Raw genomic sequence first — 22,500 nt, forward strand, 5'->3', positions numbered from 1 at the left:
ACAATTCCTCGATTCGCTCTGACGAAGGGCTAACGCTCGCAACGTCAGCTTTTAGAATCTCTGTACGGTGGCCAATTTACATTGTCAACTCTGTTGATAAAACCAAATTTTTGTATACTACTTCCCCACCGACGCAGCATCACAGTTTCTTTAGAAACCACCCCCTTTATTTTATTTATTTATCTTTGTTTAGCATTATATTATAAATTCAAATGTACTTTAATTTTAATTCCACTTTCAACTTAAGATGGTCGTCGAACGACCGAAACATGTCTTGTAAATTTAGTTTCAAATGTGTCGTTATTTTTATAAAAATGGTTGTTAGTCTGCTTCTTTCCAGATCTTTTGGAAATACAATCCATCCCTATGTAAACAAGGCCGTAATTCGTGTCCTGGATGTTTTTTTTTTTTTTTTGCTTTTTTCAGTTTAAACAGTTTATGTAAACAAAATTCTTTCGCAAGTTTTGGAACACAATGGGATTTCTGGAAAATAGTCTTTATGCATTGTGTAATTCAAACAATTTAAAACGATTCGCTACAGAATTTCTTACGGCTTCTGATAATGTACGTTGCTACATACGAAACGTCAAGTTTTCAAAATACAGTATATGGTTTATAATGCGAGGTTTGTTCACTATGTTTAATTTCCGCCGTGGGCGTCTTATTTCTACTGAAAATGAAATTGCCAGAAAACAAAGATATTTATGACATTTATTATCATTTTGGTATTTCCGAGTTCGACAATCGAGGTACAAGCATCCGCACTTGTAATAGGAAGGTCGTGGGTTCGATTCTTGCAAAGGAGAACTTGGATTCATATTCATGTATTCATATTCATATTCATAGTCATGTTCTTTGGTTAAAAATTATAAGAAATCTGAGCTGGTAACGAAATGCCGCCATGAAAACAAGTTTTTCACGACAACCAATCACCGGAAGCGTCGCTGCAACCGTTCCTAAATTTGAACACTTATATATGACACCTTCTCGTAGACAACGATCAGTCTGATGATCGCCTTGAGCGTAAGAATCGAGTAACTAGTAATACCTTCCTTCTTACATTTGTATATATATATATGCGCTAATCTAAAAGAATAGAGCATTGTTTTGGCAAAGGCTTGGAGTTATGGTCGGCTTCATTAGTGTTAGCGGTGTGCCAAGATTCCAAAGTTTTTCGGATTCGAAAGTTTCCCTTGACAATTACTCTGGCATTGTTGAAATCAATAGAGTGATTGTTACGCCAAGTGTGAGCTGCAATATTAGAGCCAGTTTTACGTACTTTAACATTACGAATGTGTTCCTTTTTCCTCGTTGAAAAACACCTTCCGGTATCACCAATGTAGCTCCAGCAACAATCGGCGCAAGGGATTTTATACACCACATTGGTCTGAAGTTTAATAGGAGGCCTAAACTTGGGAGATGGGAATTCTTGTTGTTAAGTCTTGCGAGGTCTAGTAACAACGTTAATTCCATTCTTTCGAAGAAGACGTGTGAGGCGTCCTGTGACACCACGAACATAAGGAAGGCAGGCCATAGGGGTGGATTTTTTTCAATCAGATTGAAAAACAAGCCTAGCAATTCTTCCGATGAAGGAATAAGCTCCGGGGAAGGTTTCTTCTTTTTTAATATGTTAGAGATGACGGCAGGTGGATAGCCGTTGGCAAGAAGGCGTTAGTGACGTGACTAACTTCAGACGATTTCCCTTCCAAAGTGTTGGGTAGATTCACGGTTTAGGAGGGTAGACCCAGTACTACCTAATTAAACCGTGCTTGTAATCTACCGAATACACTAATAAAGCCGACAATAACTCCAAGCCTTTGCCAAAACAATACTCTATTCTTTTAGATTTAGATTCTTTTAGATTGAGCCTTAGCGCATTTTTCCCTTTTATCGTTTTTACAATTTTTTCACACTTCCATTTTGTATCTATTTCCATCTCGCGGATTTACATCTTAGTTTTTAAAGGCTTTAGTCTGGAAGCCGAAAGCTTTCGTTTTTATAAAATTTTAACTAGAGAACGCTTTTTTACATGAATATGTCTCCAAAACTGGTTACTCATCTATTTTTAATAGAACTTGGATTGTTCCGAGAATCCTCTAGTCACGAACAAAAAAGATTCATTCTTTCATGTAATAAAGATGTTGTTGTTAGTTAATGGCAAAACAAGCGCATTAACGAATGAGGCTACAGTTTTCTTTAGATCAATAAAACGTAAGAAGGAATGATTTCCGCACAGGTCCTTACTTATGCAGAATAAATTAATTATTCATTCGCGCTATTGTTTTGTAGAACAATACGTATACCCAAGAGATTCGAATATATACATGGCTAATTTGTACTTACGGGATGAATAAAAATGGATCTCATTTCTCTCTCTCTCTCTCTCGTTCTCTCTCCCTCCCTCTCTGCATCTGTTTCGCGATGCTCAAGAAAAATCTGCAATGGATAACCTTCAATCCGCCAGGACACATAATTTTCTGACAGTAAACTTGCAAAACCATGAAAAAATATTAGCCCTAGCTACCTGTGACCGGAAAGTTAACAACTGCCTACAAGACAAGGACTAACATCATCTCACAGTTAACCATCGCCTAAACTTCGTAGACCCAGACAAACGAGCCCACAGCAGGCCATTGATTAAAGACATGATTGGGGAGTGAAACGAAGTATGCCTCGTACGGTAACATCCATGGATCAGACCGAAGTTATTTACTTGGAAGCATCATTGAGCATATTTCTGATCTCTACAAAGAGCGATAAATCGCAAAAGCCCACTAAATGCACCGTTCGTGATCCTGAATACAGGAAGGAAAGAAAGATACACTTTGCAGTGTCTCGGCGAATTCGCAAGCAGACAGAAAGAACAATTACACGATAAAAAGAGCAGGTAGGCGTTAAATTTTTTATGACAGTATTTTTATTCGGTCTGTTTGTTATGTTTGAGAATCTAAACCCTATTACAACGATTGCTTGAAAAGCCACTTCTTTCGCTTATTGTAAAATTGAAAAATGGGTAAAATTGCAGGAAAAGTGCCGAAATTGCAGGAAAATATGTTCGATTTTCCTCATTTCAGTCAGAAGTTCGACCGGTTTTTTTTTAAGTCCATAGAGACTTTTCTTATCGCTATGTTTTCTTGAAACAAAGGAGCGTATGCATAATGAAGTAGGGACCTGTGCGGAAATCTTACCCGTAAGAATTACCCAACTTACCGGGATGCTGAAGTGATGAAACGCATTGCTGCGGACGAGTTTATCGGAGTTGTTATATTTGTCAGAAGGCAGAAGGTCACACCAAAATTTGCCATTAGAGATGTTATGAGAGGCAGCCAAGTTAAAAGAGAAGCAGAGCAGGCTCTCCAGACAAGCGAAAGCACAGCTGTAGCTTTCGTCGACAAGGTGCTTCACAAGAGCCGTGATGTTCAAGTAGGAGTATTTTTCTTCCTCGAAGTTGACGAAATCCAATTCACGTGTAGGTCCACCGCGACTGATAACTCTGTTAACTTTGATGTTGAAACACAAAAATTTTGTTGATCACAAATAAAAATACAGCTAACAAGAGTTCTTAATAAATTTACTGCCGTATAAAAACGAAAAGTGCCTTTACCTTGATAAGAGCGAGCAGGTGAATGCAAGAGGACAAGGACTGATGCAAGATGGAAGACTTAATAATAACTTCTTCATAATGCATAAATACTTGCAACTTACTGACACTGATAACTTGCTGAATATTTTAACTTAAAATATTTCTAACTCCTTCCTTTAACCAAAGCAATTCATAAGTAGCTTGACAATAAGACAATGAATACGCAATACTGTAACTTAAGAGATGCAGGTAACACTCTTCCGTCAAAAATCACTAATAGTTACAAACAGCACTTGTCACTGAGACGACAACTAAAGCTCTTTAAAGTGTCTTGAAATGTCAGGAGGAAATGTTTTGTTAGTCAGTCACAAGTTAATCACGAGATTTTGGAACTTGACAATGAAATAAAGAATTGCTTTATTGAAAAAAGTCTTAAGATGATTCTAAATTTCACTGAAACACGATCCCTTTCAATCTTAACTGATAAATTTACTGCCGTATAAAAACGAAAAGTGCCTTTACCTTGATCAGAGCGAGCAGGTGAATGCAAGAGGACAAGGACTGATGCAAGATGGAAGACTTCGAGAAATGAAATTATTCTGAGATGTTTCATCTTTGGCGGACGGTTTGCTAAAGCAGCTTGTTTATCAGCATACAAACTTGAAATGAAATAAATAAGACGTGTTCGTGCTTTTTGGTGATTGCATCTGGCAAGTTACACCTGGAAATTTGCGGTCTCGTTCCCAGGGTCTTTCTTCTCTGCCTCCATTGTCAACGACAATGGAGGCAGAGAAGAGAGACCCTGGGAACAAGGTTTGGAAATTTTATGCCCTACAAGGTTGACAGTTGTGGCGCCAAGTGTGTTTGACAAGTTCTGTTTTTGTACAACTTAAATTAAAAACGCTAAAAGGAAACCCGGTTCTTATTGAAGCTACAAAATCGGGGAATAGATTTTACATGACTCTTGCGTTTAAGTTCCATGGAGATAGCTTAAATACCAGAGAAAACAGAAAAACCTCTGTCTTGTGATTTAGCAATCATCTTCTGTTCCACATTTCATCTGGTTTAAATGCCCTACGGTACAACAAAGAATTCGGAGAAATCCAAAGAACAGACGAAGAAGTTAAAGTTGTTACTTGGAACTCGAGACTTCATGATTAAGTGTAAATTTTGTCCCTGTGGTTATCCTATACTTATCATGACTTATGCCATTAATGTAAGGTGAAGCGTGTTTTCTCTGGAACCCGCAACGACGCGGGGGCAGAAAAATATAATTAGCAAAAATTAAAAACAAAACAAAACTTCTCATGCCTCATACCACGAATTAGTGAGGATAAAAAATAAACAATTTAATAACTTCTTCATAATGCATAAAATACTTGCAACTTACTGACACTGATAACTTGCTGAATATTTTGACTTAAAATATTTGCAACTCCTTCCTTTAACCAAAGCAATTCATAAGTAGCTTGACAACAAGACATTTAATACGCAATAATGTAACTTAAGGGATGCAGTTAACACTCCTCTGTTAAAAAAAACACTAATAGTTACAAACGGCACTTGTCACTGAGACGACAACTAAAAGCTCTTTAAAGTATCTTGAAATGTTTGGAGGAAATGTTTTGTTAGTCACAAGTTAATCACGAGAGTTTGGAACTTAACAGTGAAATAAAGAATTGCTTTATCGAAAAAATTCTCAATATGATTCTAAATTTCACTGAAACACGATCCCTTTCAATTTTTGTCATCCATGCATCTATTTGGTTTCGTAGATTTTATTTCATGATGTTCTACTGTCTTTAACGGTTTCTGAAATGTTCCATTCTACATTTTTTGGCATTTTGAGTGTCGTGAAATTGCATCATTTTGTATGAGATAGCCCCCCTCATTCGCACTGAATTTTTTCAAAGATACTGTGTTTCGGTTATGCGTAGGTTCAGCAAAGAAAATAATTTGTATAAAAAATAATAATAATTCACGGATACTCCAAGTTGATCTTCATTCCGCATGCATGTATCCACATGTTTAATGAGTACCTCGTTTTTAGTACATCATTGCTGTCAGCTTTGTTGCCAAAGTCGTTTTGAGCCAAGATCAGCCCTCTTTATTCCAATTCCGTGATCCACTGGTGCACATTTCGTCCCCCTTCCACCAATCATCAGTACTGCTCCAGTCCAGTCGCACTTTTAGTCCTTCCAGTCGCACTAGCAGTTCATTTCAGTCTCGTTTTGAATTTCACCATCACTTCCAGCTTGCCCGAAACCATCCGAAGTATCATAAACTGGCCACAATATTAAAATGTAACAAGACCCTTGGTGGCGTTTACGTGGGTTGCTGTGTCCGTGTAAAATGTGAAGGTTGGTTGCAAATGTCACTGGTCCCTGAAGCCAACTGAGAGTGACAAGGGACGTGGTAAAAGCGCTAAGGAGGGTTAGGTGTGGTGACAATCGAACATTTCCTTTCAGGCTTCATTTACATTTTACTACCCCCCTCTCCATCAGTGCTCCGTTTTACGGGTATTTAAAGCTACTTAGCTACACGGAAAGGAAAGAAGTCGAAACAAGGATGCGAGATCCGAGAATCGAACTCAGACCCTCTTGCACCAAGGCCACGCACTAACCGACTGTGCCATCCTTGCTTGATATGGTTCCTCCGCGCACTGGACAAGCGACCAGTCGATTGAACAGAGGTATCGGCCCAGCTCCTGTATCCTACTTGGGAAAATCGGCCAAAATTTCATACATTTACTGTAAATTTAGCCGTGTTTGCCCCCCGGGCCAGGATGGCGTCATTATCAGTGGAAAGGCCCATAAAAGCCTCATAAGCAAACAAATATAAAACTTGTTTTCGATGCTCCCTTCACTTTGCGAAATTTCTAGTGTTTGCGGAGTGTGGATAGTGGAAAACGAGACGAAAACGCTAATATGCGTCTAGCGTGCCAAACTATAGCACCGTCTTGCACGTGCCTTTTATTTCCACGTCGAAAAACACTTAAAAGAGCAAGAACCCTGACAACTCAATGTTCTCCGAAACAAATTATGTTTTATAACCACTTCGAACATTTGTTACAGACGTATACGCAGATATTTCCAGAAATGCCTGTAATTAGATGCACGTAAATTTCAATAAGCGCCTCTTCTTACCAACTTCAAGATCACTCCTGTCTCGGAATACCGACAACTAATTTCACAAAGTGTACTCAAATGATGCTCATGGCTCAATTAAAGAGTTACAATTCAAAGACCCAACGTTTCCACACCTGATGAAGACACTACACAGGAGTGAAGAAACCTTAAGATTCGCGTCCCAAAGGCAGGGATGTTGCTGTGGTGAGAGTACGCACCTCCAACCAATGTCGTCCGGGTTCGATTCCCAGACGTGAGGTCAAAATTAGGTTGAGTTTGCTGATTCTCTTCTCTGCCCCGAGTGTTTTTTTTTTTTTTTTCCAGGGTACTTTGGTTTTCCTCGCTCTTCAAAACGCTACCTATGATTTGATTTCTGTCAGGAGCCGATAACCAGAAAACTACAACTCAATATTGGGTCTATGTAAGGGCACTTTCACAGATCAAGGTATTTTTAGACGAGTTCTTCAGTAAATAAGATTTGTCTTGCACGAATGACCATTCTAATCCCAAGGGTAAGAATTTCTCGAGCATGACTTGTGATTGACTGGAAAGGTCTGGTTTCACAGGAAAATCAATCTAAAAATAACTCGGTCTGTAAAAACGCCGTCCCACAAATACAATGAAGTTGAAATATGAAGCCAGTAGGTCTTATAAACATGAAGATAGAGAAATTATATGACCGGCTACCATTTTGAGTAGGGTCTGTTGAAGATATCAATGACGTCATTGAAGTGATGAACACAATATCCGCTAGAGTTCTGTATGGTCAGCTGTCGGCGAGCTATCGTAATTCTATATCAGACATGGATTGGATTCGTGAAATGAATGCACTTGATCGGGTAGGTTAAATTAAACGCTTTACAATTAGTTGCATTTTTGTACACCAGTGACAGCTTTCGAGCATTTCTCGTTTGCTCTTGGTTTGGTTAAAGTGGAATCGCTTTATATGAACAATTGGAAAAAAATTATCTCTAGGTATTTTTTCACTCTTTAACAATAATATATTTTTCGTGTTAAAACTCGAAAGAATGTTGATCAGCCTTTCAAGAAGAATGTCGTACTTATCTTCTAAATTGAAGAACACAAAATTTCAAGTGAAATAATTTTTAATGCACCACTAAAAAACGAAGCTCGCTTGCTTCAAACAATGGCGAAAAAAGTGCACCATGGAAAAGCACAATCATTCCAAGCATAACGTAAGTAAACAAATAAAAATAATTTAAAGTTAAGGCCGTAAGTTCTGCTGGTTACAGAAATAGTAGGATGTGAATGTTAGTAATATGTACACCAAGGTATAGAATACTTGAGCAGTGGACTGAAAGAGTGTTTAAGGTTAGGCGGAGAAAGATTCTAATAGGCGGAAGATGCTAGAAGGTGAATCGTTTTTAGTGCCATAATTTTTGCGCATTCAGTTTACATCCGATACACTGGAATCTGTCCTAGTGGCTAAAGAAGGACCAACCACACGCTGGGATCTGTCTAGCTGGTAGATGAAGAATACATCGGAGGAGTGAAAAGGCATTCAGTTACTTTTCTCTCTAGTTATGACCTCTTACTCGAGTAAACATTTCTGCATTTACGTAAGAGGACAAGATAATTTTGTTTCGCCTTGTCGAATCTTCCCAGTACCAGAATCTTTTCCCGTTAATAATAAACAGCTCCTCACAAGTCAAATAACACGAACAGCAGTTTGTAAGATAATGAACGAGGGTGAAAGAAGAAAAAATATTGTTATGGGAAGTCGGGTGATGGTAAAAATGGTATACGCTTTATTTTTGGTCTTTTGGTTACCTGCTAGGGGTCACGTGGTCCGCCCACTTGGCCTTCGGTGACGTAAACGGCTAAAGCACTTGGCTTGACTGTCCAAGGGGACTGGAAACTAGTGTTGAACCCAAACAGTGATATTAGGAACACCGCGGCAAAACGTACTGCGCATGAGTTCAAATTTGAGCTTCCGGTCAATACGCATTTCCGGTTACGTATTTAAATCCAATGTAAACTGAGATGAAATCCCCTACCGCGAAGTTTGAAAACAAAAAGTAAGAGTTAGCATAAGAAAGTGGGAGAAAGGTTTGTCTCGTTGAAAAGTTTATTTTTCATTTAAGTTTCAAGCGCTTGCACCAAGGGGTTTGGTGTTTGCACCAGCAACGAAATATGAGAGAATTTCGGGCGCGTTCGCGCTCGACAGGAGCAATTTTTTTTTCGTAGTTCTCCTTGTTGCGTTGGTTTGGTTGTGCGGCTCACCCGCAAACAAGTGTAGGAAAGCCAACAAAAGCAGCCGTAAATGTGCCGGCAAAAATATTTTTTGTCAGAAGATTTAGCCAGAGCTGCCGAACTCCAAGTGGGTTCAATCAACAGTTTGCCGTGTCCATTGGGACGAAATACGGAGGAGCAACAACAGGTGCTCGGTTCTTTCTTCAAAAGGTACGTATAAAATTATCTCGTACTATTTTGGAGTGTCATTTGCATTTAATGTACCTCACATTTTTATTTTACTCTTCTTGAATACAGTACAGTGCGGACAATTACTTCACTAAAATTCATTGTTGGGGTGCAGTTAGGAAAATGCTACCTCAGGCGGTTCAGTCTAAAATTGGTATATTTTGGAAAGAAAAAAGGAAGTTACGGAAGCTGGGAAATATTATTTGGAAAAATTAATTGCCAAACGAATTTAAGGAAAAATAATAACTTTATAGACTGCAAAACAAGCACTTTATGCCACTTGACAAACTAATTTCTTTTTAAGACCAAACCCATAAAATTGTACCAATAATTTTGCCAAAAATTTTGTCAAAAATTAATGCCATTTTCACAAGTGGCTATAAATATCAGTAGTACTCCAATGTTGTCTCCACATTGAGGATTCAGGTAGAGGGGTGTCCAGGAATCCTATGACACCGACGTTTTGAAAAATTTCACTAAAAATGAACCTACTCCATTTTTCATTTAGTGGGGGGAGATGCTTTTTGGACATCCAATTTTCAGTCTCTGGATACAAAGAAACTCATCACTAATATGTCTGTTTTTTATCATTTTTTTTAGATCTTGCAATTTACTCGCTCACCAATTTTAAGACTACACAAGAACTTGAAAGCAGCAACACACAGTGGTGAAGGTCTCCAAAAAGTTCACAACCATTTCCAATTGCTGTTCCAAAGACTTAAATTTCTACTAGCAGGGAGGATTTTACTGTAAAAAAAAATTACTACAGCTAGTAACACACTTTCATCACATTGTAGTGGGTTAATGTGACAACAACAAGGACAATCAACCAAGAATAATTATTGATTTTATCTTCCAGCAATAAAAAGGAATTATTATTTTTAATTGCTGGAAGATAAAAAAACAGCAGGAGGATATAAAAGGAGGATATCAAATAATGTATCTTGAAAGATAAGAAAACTTGTTGAAGCGGATTCAGTACCATCCTACAAAACTTTTCAGAAATTGCAACTTGGCCTAATAAATACTTCCAGTACAATAAATTATTGAACCTCTCTTTGTGGACTCGGGTAGCATCTCAGCTGCTTCAATAAATTTTTAATCCGCCCTTCCATCAGATTTAACTTTTAAAAAAACTCATAACTTCATATTTCTGTAGTAATAATTCTTCAAGCATGTTGAACAAGAGCATACTAACCTACATTTGAAAGGGGCATAATCCCACAATGCATTTTTCTGGATATGACTTTACAGAAATAATTCCTGTTACCTTTCCATATGGACAAAATACTTTAACTAATAATAATATTTTAGATATAACAAGTGTGCTGAATTTTTAGCGATTGCTTTTAATAATACTAATCTTTCCTACCATTCCCAAGGATGAATAAATTAAGTTGAATACAGTAAGTCAGTCACTGGTGAAGTAAACAAACTGCCCCAAGGGGACTCCCTTACAAAAATGACAGGAGTTTTTGTTGTACCTTTTTGGGGCAAAATTTGTGGATTTGTAGTGCTTGCAATGCTATGATCAATATCTGGAACTGTACATAGCAGAATTTGGTACGCCAGCAAATAACTTTTACTTCTGAATTATAAAATGCCAGTCATTTGTCACTTTAGAACTGGTTCCTTTGTAGGGGTTAAGATTTCGTTCGGCTACGTCCACTAAACAAGACTCTGTTACCTTCAAGGGTTGTTTTAAAAAAATTTCCAAGTACCCTGTCATTTTCATAGGGAAGACCCCTCCTGAGCAAATTGCATCCTTATGTTTGGGTTTCCATTGATTTAATGATAAAAGCAACATTGTTCTAAAATAATATTTAAATACCATTATAGTCTTTTTAACCTAACTTTTTTGCACAGTTTACTCCTTGAGCCACCAGCTTCAACTTTGATACTTTTGAGCAGTTATAGTAATGGTGGAGGTTATTTGGTTCAACTAAAGAATAAGAAAATCAAAGTAATAATAGCACTAATGAGCTGTACAGCTGAGGTCTGTCAAATTTCCATCTGAGTAACCTGACAGCTCTTACAGTACTTCTCAATGTAAAGAAAAGGAATCTTGTGGACTTGAACAGTTCCAAACAGAAATGCTGTGTATTCCAAATATGGTCACATGAACTCTTCAAGGTTTGCCTGCTTCCAGAACTTCAAATCCATGAATAGTTTGAATATTTTTCCTGGGCTCCTTTAAATTGTGTACACTTTTTAATGGTTTGCCTTTAAACATAACATTCACAATCTAATGCAAATACAACTGAGGCTGACAGGACAACAATATCCTTTATTTAAACACAACCAATATTAAAGAAATAATACATGCTTGTGGGGTTGTGTGCTAATTATAATCAAGATGCACTACAGGAAATAAAAACTTAAAATTAACTATGTAAGAGACATACGATATGAAGTAGAAATTAATTACTATCCAAAGATCATATTGTAAATATTATAACAGGTTGATTGACAAGTCCTTTATAAGTCATAAAATTATTTGAAGTCCAGCAGGACCCAAGACGAGAAGTTATGATAAAAGCTTTAAACTTTTTTCTAAAATATTTTACTGCTATCAAACCCAATGAGACCTTATGCATGGGATTGTCACTGTTTCTAGCTGCAGCTCCAAATCACGTAATATATTAATAAATTTTGTCATCTAAGAAAAGAACAACGTGTGGGGTGTAACCAAAAACGTCCATGGTAATAATGTAATTCTTCATTTCAGGAACAACTATCCACTGTCAACCATCACATGACTCAAAACAGATTAACTTGATCCGACAACACATGACAGTCCCCTAAAACCAAATTACATCATTAATGCTTCCACAAAACAATAGTCTCATAAAAAAATGATTTGTTACACGCAAAGAGTCACGAATCTGAATCTATAGATATCTATATATAGCTCTAGTAATGTACCCACACTTCAGTTCTTCCAAACATTATTTTAACTAAAACATGGATTGTGGCAGGGTCAAAAACGTGCCTTAAACACAAATTAATTGCAAATCCATAACTTGGTAACTATTTTAACGAACAAAATAATGAAATTGACGTCGACATGGATCGGTGAGTTGTGACCCCGGGGTTGTGACTGCTAAGAAGTATAATAACTTAAAGATATATTAACAAGAAAAGAGAATATAATAACCTGAAAAGCAGCTATTTAAAATATTTGATGTTAGGGTTACGTTCCCAATGACACAGTCACACTCAAAATCAAATTCACATCTGATCGAATCATTGATCATTCATGTTATGTAGAGGTGCCGATAGTAAGGAGTAACGCAGAAAAAAATAACCTTCACGTTGCACAATATTGCCATTTCCCTGCCACAAGCCAATTCACACATGAACGGAAACCTTGGGAATCCTTCTTTCTGCACATTACAGTAACTTTTTGTACCCGATGGCAACTAACTTTCTACATTAAAAATTGCGTAAAAAACTTACCTGTTTCGCAGCTCTTTTCCCACGAAATAAAATTTTCCAGGAGCAAGTTTTCCGAGGATACTAGTTGGATTGGACTTGCAAACGTTTTACACAACATAGACGTTCTCAAAGAATACATTCCATTTGAAACTGGCGTTCAAACTAGCCTTGATCGCTCTAAAAAGAACGTAAACCAACAAGGTACCGATTCTCAAACGGCAGCCATACTGCGCGACTTTCGCCAGTGAAGCAAACCGGAAATGCGGAAGATCACGCATGCGCAAACGTTTTGCCGCGGTGTTGATATTAGGGAGCTTAAGCACGCGCGTTTTTGAGACGCGGACGGCAACCGGAAGTGCGTTGTTTTCCCTTTTAACCTTTCTTCGCACAACCACGTATACATTGCTAAGTATCTTTTCTCCATTAGAAATGATTAGTATAAAAATCCGGGAGACGCCACTGTCCTGACGCGAAATGCTCTCTTCCGGTTGCCGTCCGCGTCTCAAAAACGCGCGTGCTTAAGCTCCGTATTGGCTGAGGCCACACTTACCTTTTTTACTTTGGTAAAGGGGAAGTTTGCTTTTTGAATGTGGCCGTCTTTTCACAGTTTACCAGAGGATGTCGCGTTGGCAACGCTGGCAGGATGAAAGCAGAGCTTTCTGTAGTAAGACTTCCTGAATCGATATGCAAATATAATCGGGCGTTTATCTAAACTTTATCTATTTAACCGACAGCTTGTATTGTTACCATGGTTAACACCTTTTAGCACACCAAAAATCCAAGTCTGACCTCAGCCATTGGAGTGGTTTTCAAGTGATCTGGAAAGTACTTTGGCCGAGATTTCAAAATTGCTCCCCTTGGTGGTTGGCGTCAGTTATAAAATCATACGTCGCATTCAACCAGTCAACTAGAACTTGCCTACACGTATTTGCTGTTAAGTTTTGATTGGCTCCTACGATTGTCTGCTTTTGTTGCGATTGGCCAAATTAATTATTTTTCTAAACCGTTGCATCAGAGAGACGCGTTTTTTCTTTGCTGTGTATCATGCTATTCTGGTTATTTGAATGGTGCGCTTTACCTTGCTTGACATTCGTCGTACAAAACTTTTTTAGCGAGCGTTTTTACCTGTAAAAAGTGCTGTGTAAACCTTCATTTCGTAATTAAGGGTGGGCTGATATCGATACCACATAAATTTTATCTAGTTTTCGCATCATTGTTCTTTGATTTTTAGTTTTAACGTCATCAAGACGAAAGCGCATTTGAAACGTTGCTTGTTTTCACTCGTATTTTTTTAGCCTGCGTAGCATGGTAACCCGTACGCTGGCATACGGACCGACTCAAAAAAGCCCTTCGTCCGTGCAGGCGGTTTTTCAGTTGCTCCCGCCCCAATCTCCTCGCGGTTTTTCTGCCCTCGCCCGACTTTATTAGCAACTAAAACCGCCGTGCTACGCAGGCTAGTATATTTCTCCAAGCGTTTTTTGGTTTCCCATAAAGATTTGAATGTCAACAGCAGGGGATATCTATTAAAAAATGCCGAATGTGGTTTTTAGCGTATTTAGTCAATTAATTATATCAATGAATTATATCGGTCTACCCTTCAAATGAAATTGTCCGTGGGATTAAGGGTGTAGTCATATTTTCATGATCCAATCTTTTGTAAATAAAGAATGTCACAGTTATGATCTGGGAGTGTTAAGCAGCGTTTTTGTAGGATGATGCATACATGACGTATTTTCCGGATGATGATGAGCTGTATATAGAGCGTTTTCAAATGACGTCACGGCGGCCATGTTGGTGTTCCACAACAAAGAAATGGCGGCCATGGTGGTGTACAGAACAATGCCTGTCTTGGGAATTTGACTCTATTATGCAAACTCGTGGGGACATTTTCTGTTGATTGTACACCAACATGGCGGTCTCATCACGTGGATGCAAACCAAGAATTGGCTATTACCAAAACCCATAGTTTGAAAGGACCCGATTTTGCGATGACCTGTTTGCAAACAATGCAGTTCTGGGGTGCGTGTTTCAAAAGTTTCTGATTTTTTGGGGTGTTGTTCGGGAATCATCTTGGAAAGGAAGTCATCTCGGGGCATGAAACGCGCATGGGCTCTTCGATCAAATTATTATTCCTTCAAATTCATTTTCAATTGGCTACTTTTTTACGAAGAGTGTTTTTAAATGTAGACTACAGGCAACTATGAATATAATATTGGCTTCCCATCCCAAGAAGACTAAAAACTGTAAAAAAAAGCATATTTTTGAGTATAATCATATACTACAGAATAGATGAGAAAAACAAAACTGAATCATTAGCATAATTTGCAAGACACCAGACACAATCAATACACTTTTAATGAAGAACTCGCAATTACACTGTTTCGGCGTAATGTCCTCATGCACTGCACAGTTAGACGTGAATGCTATGAAGAAATGGACTGCTACTAATACTGCTGCTGCTGCTGCTGCGACGAGGAGTAGTAGTAGTAGCAGCAGCAGTAGCAGTAGTAGTAGTAGTAGTACGAGTAGTAGTAGTAGTAGTAGTAGTAGTAGCAGTAGTAGTAGCAGTAGCAGTGGCATGTGGCAGTGGTAGTGGTAGTGGTAGTGGCAGTGGTAGTGGTAGTGGTAGTGGTAGTGGTAGTGGTAGTAGTAGTAGTAGTAGTATCCAACTTTGATTTAAATTTGTTTTGCTAAGCCCCCACCAGTTATTCCTTGTTTGATGACGACTCAAATCTGAACGTTTTTCCATCTATTAACCAAAGGATACATAGTATTAAGGGATGGCAGCAAGGTTACCAGTCATAAGTACTCTCGAGTCAGCAACATTAAATTCAGCGGTTATTGTTTTACTTTCGAAATGACAGACTGTTTGCGCCTGTTGTTATTGCACAGAGTGATTCCTTGATTTCGATATTTACAGCAATGGATTGAACAACCACTCTTAAAGGGGCACTATCATGAGCTGCGCATGCTCGAGTTTGTTTGCTCTCGAACCCACAGAAAATTCTAGCCGCCATCATGGATTCACGCGTGAGTCACGTATATTCGCCGGAGTTTCTCCTTTGTCCACCATGGCCCTCCTCAGTGGACACCATTTTGAATTTGTCTATTCAACTTGAAAAAAGTTAACCTAACACTTTTCAAGTTTTTACAAGACGCTAGCGCATGCTCTTCTCGTGACAGTTTCCCTTTTAATCGTAACTTAATTACCTTTTAACGATTTGCTTAATCCTCTTCTAAATACATAATTTCTAGAGCCGATTTCAATTGAGTGTCGTAAAACGAATACCAAAGTAATTACTTCGACCAATCACCGCAGGTGCAAACAGCGCAATGAACCAATCAAAATTCTTAGCAATTTCATGTAACTTGCTCAAAGCGCGGGAAAAATCGCGCGTGCAAGTCGCGATTGCTTTTGGTCTTCCTTTTCACTGGTTGATAAACTGGTGCGAGATTTTTAAACCAATCACTAAGCGTAGCAATTGCAATCACGAAATTACTTTCGACAGTCATTTGAAAACTGCTGTAAAGCTATGACTAGAAAATGTCAAATTGCCTTTGACCTATTTTTATTTTTATTTTTGCACTTTCACAATTTGAAATTTTTAACGTGGCTCTGATCGCTTCAAAGATTTTTTTGAAACTCTGTACAGAGTTATATCTTAGCTTGCTAATCACTTTCCAACAATAAAAAAAGGGGCTCACGGAGTTCGATTTGAGATATAAGCATTTCAAGGAAACGGAAAGGGCGTTTTTAAAGGACTCTTTTGTTGCCATGGTAACCTATTACGTCACATCGATGAGTCCATCTTTTTAAGCAATTACTGCTGCTTCATAAAGTATCATAATATTACCGTTACGTGAAATAGTGTTGTAGAGTTAATTCTTACGATAAGATAATCCCTCCAAATTGTTGAAACTGTTTGAGCCATGTTAATTAATCTCCTCTTAGTCATTGCGGGCTCCTTTTCAGTGAATTTGAGAACCGTTACGAAGGGCTCAGGAATACAAAACTGCGGGCATAACACAAATTTGAGACCCCATGGTTTTTTGGATCCCCATACAAGGAGATTAGACAATTAAGGTAAAATTGTATCCCTCTTAGCTGGCCTTTCTCGCAGATGCGTTCTCCACAAAAGTTGTAGGTTACGAATTCTTTAAGAATTTCTTCATGCTGGATACCTAATGAATCCAGAGCTTCAGTGAGAAGCTCCTCGCCGCACTGAGCGAAGCTTCATTGCCAAAGTCTTATTCCTCAAGGACATAATTAAACGAACATTGTACCCGGATTACGAATTCGTTACTGCGCCTTTCAATAACATGCGGACTCTTAAATTCAAAGGTCAATCGACAAATGCGCTTTTCGCTACCGTCAATCAAATGTTCGACCGCTGCTCCGAGCTTCCGACTACTGTCGAGCGCGCAGTAATCAAATCACATCGTTGGGCTCAGTTCAGTCAACATAGTCGGAAGCTGGGAGGAGCCGCCGAACATTTGATTGACTGTAGCGAAAACCGCATTTGTCGGTTGACCTTTGAATTTAAGAGTCTGCATGTTATTGAAAAGTGCAGTAACATGATCTTCATGTTGTATACCTAATGTATCCAGAGGTTCAACGAGTAACTCTTCGCTTTGCCAGAACTGCCGCCAGCCTCGTTGCCAAAGTCGTGCTCGTAAATATCAGCTTCAACGAAGGAAGCAGAATCAGCCTCTGTTATCCCAATTCCGTGATCCGCTCGTTCGCATGTCGACCCCCCTCCACCAATCATCAGTACTGCTCCATCACCGGTGCTCCAGTCGCACCAGAAGCCGATTTGAGTCGCATTTTGAATTTCACCATTGCATGCAGCTTGCTTGAAACCATCCGTTGTGTTATACTGGCCGCCATATTGAATATTACAATTTCCCAAGCATCGATCGGATGCCCACACTGTACCATGTCTGAAGTCACCATAACTGGTCATTTTCGCCCTGAATGTCCGTCCACCAAGACAGTCACCTGTGGTCCGCAACAGAGCGGTATGTTTAGGGTCATCACTGCGCGTGACCTTGAACTCCTGACCGCTGACCAGCCAAAATGCTTGCGATATCATGTCAGTGTTGCTAGATGGATCAGCTGTTTCTCCAAACTCAAGATTCTTGTCATACCACCATTCTCCACTATTATTCATCCAGTTTTTGGAATCATTGTTGGAAAATCGAGCAATAAGAGTCCAAGCTTGCCCAGAAGTTGTCATGTCACAATACGTCTTAGAAAAGAGAAATTTAAGAACTTCATGTTATTGCCATTGAAAGAAGCAACTTGTCAATCAGGGACCGGTTGCTCGAAGCCTGGTTCACAGTAACCATTGGTTAAGAGGTATCAAAACCTATAGGTTTCCATGGTATTTAACGCTGGTTAGCGCTAACAATGCTTCTAGCAACCCGGGCCTGTTATGTAACAATGAATACGCTTCTAAAAAATAGATAAACATATCTCATTCGTCTTGCATCTTTCTACTACTAACTATAAGGCCTTTTCTTTTCCGTTAAAAATTAAGCAGTTCTATACAAATTACGCCATGGAAATAACATCGTTTTTTTCTAAACTGATATTTTCTTTGCTTAGACTCCACACAAATCGATGTATTTACAGCCATCTTTGCATTGTAGGTAAAGTGGGCTGTCAAAAACCTGTTTTTGGCCTTGACCTAATTGTGAAGAACAGGCTGAACGCCTGTTTTCAGATAATTCAACGCTCGTTGATAAGCTTCGAATTCGTTGTACTTCAGTTTTGTGCAGGAATGCCTTCGTTAGTTCGTCGTGCGAGCAGAATTTATTTCCATGGTATTAAGCCATGGCCAAACTACCGAACAAAGTTGGATTCAACGCTCCAACTTTGCTCGATCCAACATTGTTCGACCGTTTGGCCACCCAAGTTGGAAGATGTTCGTCCAACATTTTTTGTTCGATCAAGTGTTGGATGAAGTTTGCTTTTGATCAAACATTGCGACCAACAATTCTGCTCGACGCAACAATGTTGCAGTGTTTGGCCGCTCTTCCAACAAAGTTGTGTCCCGAATCGAGTCACGTTCGCGCTTCTAGCCAATCACGAATCGATATATTATTTTCATGCCGACGCTTGCAGCACTAAACAAAGATGGCGGACTAGGATCAAGGGAATGTCTTGGAAGTTGATGAACTTAACATCCAGAAACCTTGATCAGCGAGTATGAAGCAAGGCCATGTCTTTGGGGAACTTTTAGTCCCCTTAATCACTATCGCTCTGTTTGGAGATTTCTAGTTCGATAGCATTAGAATTTTCTGCGAATTGATCTGAGCTCATTCTCATCACCTCCTAAACGCAGATGTATCTTGCAGTGAACATACGCTTTTTTACACGTTTTCTTAACCATTTTATGGACTTTCCTCGGTGGAATCAGTCATTTCCCTCCTCAAACAGCCCCAGTAACACAAGCGCTACGAGCGGTTTTCGTTTCAGTGTTAGCGTCATATTTATAAAATTTAGCGCCAACTTGAACTTGAATCAGTTTCGTAAAGAAATGTTGGATAGTGTTTTGCCACTACCTCAACATTTACATCCAACAATGTTGCATGTGGAATCCAACTTTGTTCGATAGTTTGGCCAGGGCTTTAGTTAAGTAATTTGATATAATTTATTCGTTTCGTTTACAACCCAAATTTCGTCACCCCGAGCAGTTTTATTCTGTACGCCTTTCAGAGCAGCCCAGCTTTATACAATTTTGTGTAAATCGTTTGCAGTCCTTTGTCTCGCTACCAGCTGAAGGCAGTTAACAGTTCGAAATAAAGCCCGTTCGAGGTTTTAGTAATTATAAACACGCTGGTGGGTTTGCTACCCTTAGCCAACTTGGCTGTGTCGAAAAGTGGGACGTGGGGACGTGGGGACTCGGGAACGTGGCTACGCATTTTTACCATTTGTTCAACTTTTCATCGTATTTCACAAAATCCTCGTCTTTTGATCGTAACTGCGTTGTACTCCGGTTTTATTTTTCTCGTTTGTACGATGCGAAACAAAGGTATAGTAAATATATATAGTATAGTTCATTACTACTCTTCATAAAAAGGTGACTTTCATTAATTATACTAATATCAAATTACACAGTGGAGTAACTTAGGTAGAACGAAGGGGCAACATTTTTTGCATTGAGTCCTTATTTATTTGACATAGGCAACATGAACGAAACTTTGGTATGACCATTTCTCAGATCATTTTACAATTCCCCAAGTATATTGAGTATATACTTCCATTTTCTGCATCCTAACCCTCTCATTTTTAATTACGCATTTCACACGTAATTGTCTATGTCACGTGACATTTCTTGACTAATGACGTCATAGCGCTGGTTTTTGACATTGGGGAACGTTTACCCCAAAGCATTCCGACAACTTTTTGCTTTAAACTACTTAAAACAACCATTAACGTATAATTATAGCTATTAATGTGGCATCGTTCATTTCCATTGTGACTTCTATGGACACTTACTATGTAACTTGACCTGTTTTTTCTTTTAATTTTAATTTACCGTTTCTCATTAGATAGGTATATGATTAAAAGGCAGAATGACAAAGCCTCGATAGGAGTACTAGAGCAAGGAACAAAACACATTTATATAAGATGACTTTCCATGCTTGTTTCCGATAAAATACTTAAATTGTTTTTAATAACAATATCAGTATATCTACCCCAAAACATGAAGTTTTCAGCATGGCAAAATGGTCATCTATACATTACATTCATAAGAAAAGACTTGCCTGTATTGCATACCAGGCTTTTCATAACTAAGCTCCTAATGACATCAACAATTTATTTACAAAGCACGAAGCTTCATACAATTTAAGAGATAATTTAAGATTGGAACTTGTGTTTTCTAAATCCAAAGCCTTACATTATTCTTTCACTCATCGTGCTAGCATTGTTTGGAACTGCTTACCTAACCAGTTAAAGTCCAAGCCCAGCTACTCCTCTTTCAAGGCTAGCATGATCCTCTAAACGCATTGACAAAATTACCTTCGGCACGAACTCGATTGCAACTACCGTAATAATATCATTGATGAATTTATGTATTATTGATATCTAGTTTATTACTATTTACTTTGATTAGTCATCCTTTATCTTTTTATGCATTGTCTAAGTTATCTTAATTGTAATTAATATATCTATTTTTCATCTTACGCTTATCTATTTAGTTATGTATTATTTGTTTTATAATTATTTACCGGGGGACATATTTTTAGATGTTAATTCACTTAATGTAAAGTAGATAGCAGGTCCACATCAGCATTAGCTGCTATTTATTCAACCTGATTTATCAAATAAAGGATGTATGTATGATGTATGTATGTATGTATGTATGTATGTATGTCGCCGTCAAAAAATCACGTGGTACATTTCAGATGAAAGAGCGAGTAGAAAGCTAAGCATGCAGATTTTAAGTTAACGTCAATTTAATAAATACTTCCTCGTAAAACAAAAATATGCCAATTTATGAGCTTAGTCAAGCCTTAACACACTGAAGTCAAGAGTTACTTAGCTTCTGGTCCTGTGATGACGAAAATTTGAATATTTTAACGGTAACAACCCGAATTTTTCATCGAAGGTAACAAATTGAACAAGCGCCAGGAAAGATGCACTCACAATGCCGCCAACAACGACATTGGGACGGTATTCAAACATCAATTACGGAGAAGAAGTCATAAGGCTCAAGTTTTTGTGCAAAAACAACAACAACAACAACAAACGTTGCAACGTGAAATTTAATTTCAGCCACAGTCTCAGAACAATAGGCTATTACAAGTCTTATGCCGCTTTGTTTTACAGTCAATTCTGTGGCGGGTCGCGAGAATGACTTTGAGAATCCAATTTTTGAATTTCGGTGTGTATTTAGCTGGTACTTGAAAAGCATACAGATGATAATGGTTTTTGCAAAACAACATAAGCAATTTAACTTCCTTTTTGAGTTAGGATGTTCTTTCATTTCTGAAATTGCGTCACCGCATCCCCGATTCCCTGAGTCCCGACGTCCCCTGTTCCCGCGTCCCCATCCAATTTTTTCGACACAGCCGTGGAAGGTACACTGGTTTAACCCACTAATTACCCATTTCACCTTAGTACAGCATTTGTACTATCAAACTTATCCTGGGTTCCAGGTTTGTCTATCAAACTTATCCTGGGTTCCAGGTTTGTCTCAACGGAGAAAGCCAACGGAGATCAAAAAGCCAAATGGTTCAATCTACTTCCATCAATTCCAGGCTTTTTACTTTGTGACAAAAAGTTGAAATAAGTTGTTAGTTGTCTCTTACCTCAAATGCAGAGGAACCCGCCGATATCGTATATTTTCCGTCAGTTGCTTTACCGTTTCTGTTCAATAGTCCAGCGCATGATATCCCTATAAATCAGATGAAATTATCAATTTCAGGAATATTTACTATTTGTACATGTCTCGCTTATTTAGGTATTGTTCTGTTTAAAAACAACAATAAAAGCAAGGTGACATACTCTCACACCAACCCGGTGTGGCCAAGACATCACGCATACTAACATAATACCAAAAGAAATCGTTTAGCACCCATTTAAGTGGCAGCTTCACATGCCATACATGTGGTAAGCTGGGTTGGGAATAGCAAAACTGTTCTCCCACGGCAAGCGTGTGGGAAAGTGGATCACATTACCCGCCTGGTATGTTAGCTACGCCATGCTGATGAGGCCCAAAAGGTCGAAACAGCGGGTTGGTGGTGCTTTTATGGTTGTTCTTTTTAAGGCCCTCCAAAAATACAAACGAGGCTGGATCCAGATAGACATGCAATGCAATTTATCATCATCATCATCATTATTATTATTATTATTATTATTATTACAGAAATGCATGAAATTGATGACATGTCGCCAGT

General features: G+C 38.5%; 2 protein-coding genes and 1 long non-coding RNA gene across 4 annotated transcripts in view; all 3 read right to left on the reverse strand.

Annotated features, from left to right (window-relative positions):
* The window catches only part of LOC138033518 (uncharacterized), a 16,699-nt gene extending 12,334 nt beyond the window's left edge, over positions 1 to 4,365 (reverse strand). The window contains exons 1-2 of one of the 2 annotated variants that reach the window (XM_068881277.1): positions 4,106 to 4,365; positions 3,211 to 3,500 (exon numbers count right to left, since the gene is read on the reverse strand). In XM_068881277.1, the coding sequence (XP_068737378.1) occupies positions 3,211 to 3,500; positions 4,106 to 4,196 (381 nt within the window). In that variant the 5' untranslated portion in view covers positions 4,197 to 4,365. The remainder of the gene's footprint in view (positions 1 to 3,210; positions 3,501 to 4,105) is intronic. The other variant, XM_068881278.1, reaches the window with a different exon arrangement.
* A 7,055-nt stretch (positions 4,366 to 11,420) lies between these two features.
* LOC138033145 (uncharacterized) lies at positions 11,421 to 12,837 on the reverse strand. Its single transcript, XR_011128578.1, has 2 exons — positions 12,613 to 12,837; positions 11,421 to 11,954 (listed from the first exon to the last, which is right to left on the reverse strand). It is a non-coding gene; the product is annotated as an uncharacterized lncRNA (long non-coding RNA).
* Positions 12,838 to 15,177: 2,340 nt separating this feature from the next.
* The window catches only part of LOC138033519 (uncharacterized), a 19,723-nt gene continuing 12,400 nt past the window's right edge, over positions 15,178 to 22,500 (reverse strand). Inside the window, exons 4-5 of the mRNA XM_068881279.1 lie at positions 21,913 to 21,998; positions 15,178 to 17,840 (exon numbers count right to left, since the gene is read on the reverse strand). Of these exons, the coding sequence (XP_068737380.1) occupies positions 17,187 to 17,840; positions 21,913 to 21,998 (740 nt within the window). The 3' untranslated portion in view covers positions 15,178 to 17,186. The remainder of the gene's footprint in view (positions 17,841 to 21,912; positions 21,999 to 22,500) is intronic.

The sequence above is a fragment of the Montipora capricornis genome, chromosome 14 (genome assembly GCF_036669925.1).
Source record: "Montipora capricornis isolate CH-2021 chromosome 14, ASM3666992v2, whole genome shotgun sequence".
Taxonomy (NCBI): domain Eukaryota; kingdom Metazoa; phylum Cnidaria; class Anthozoa; order Scleractinia; family Acroporidae; genus Montipora; species Montipora capricornis.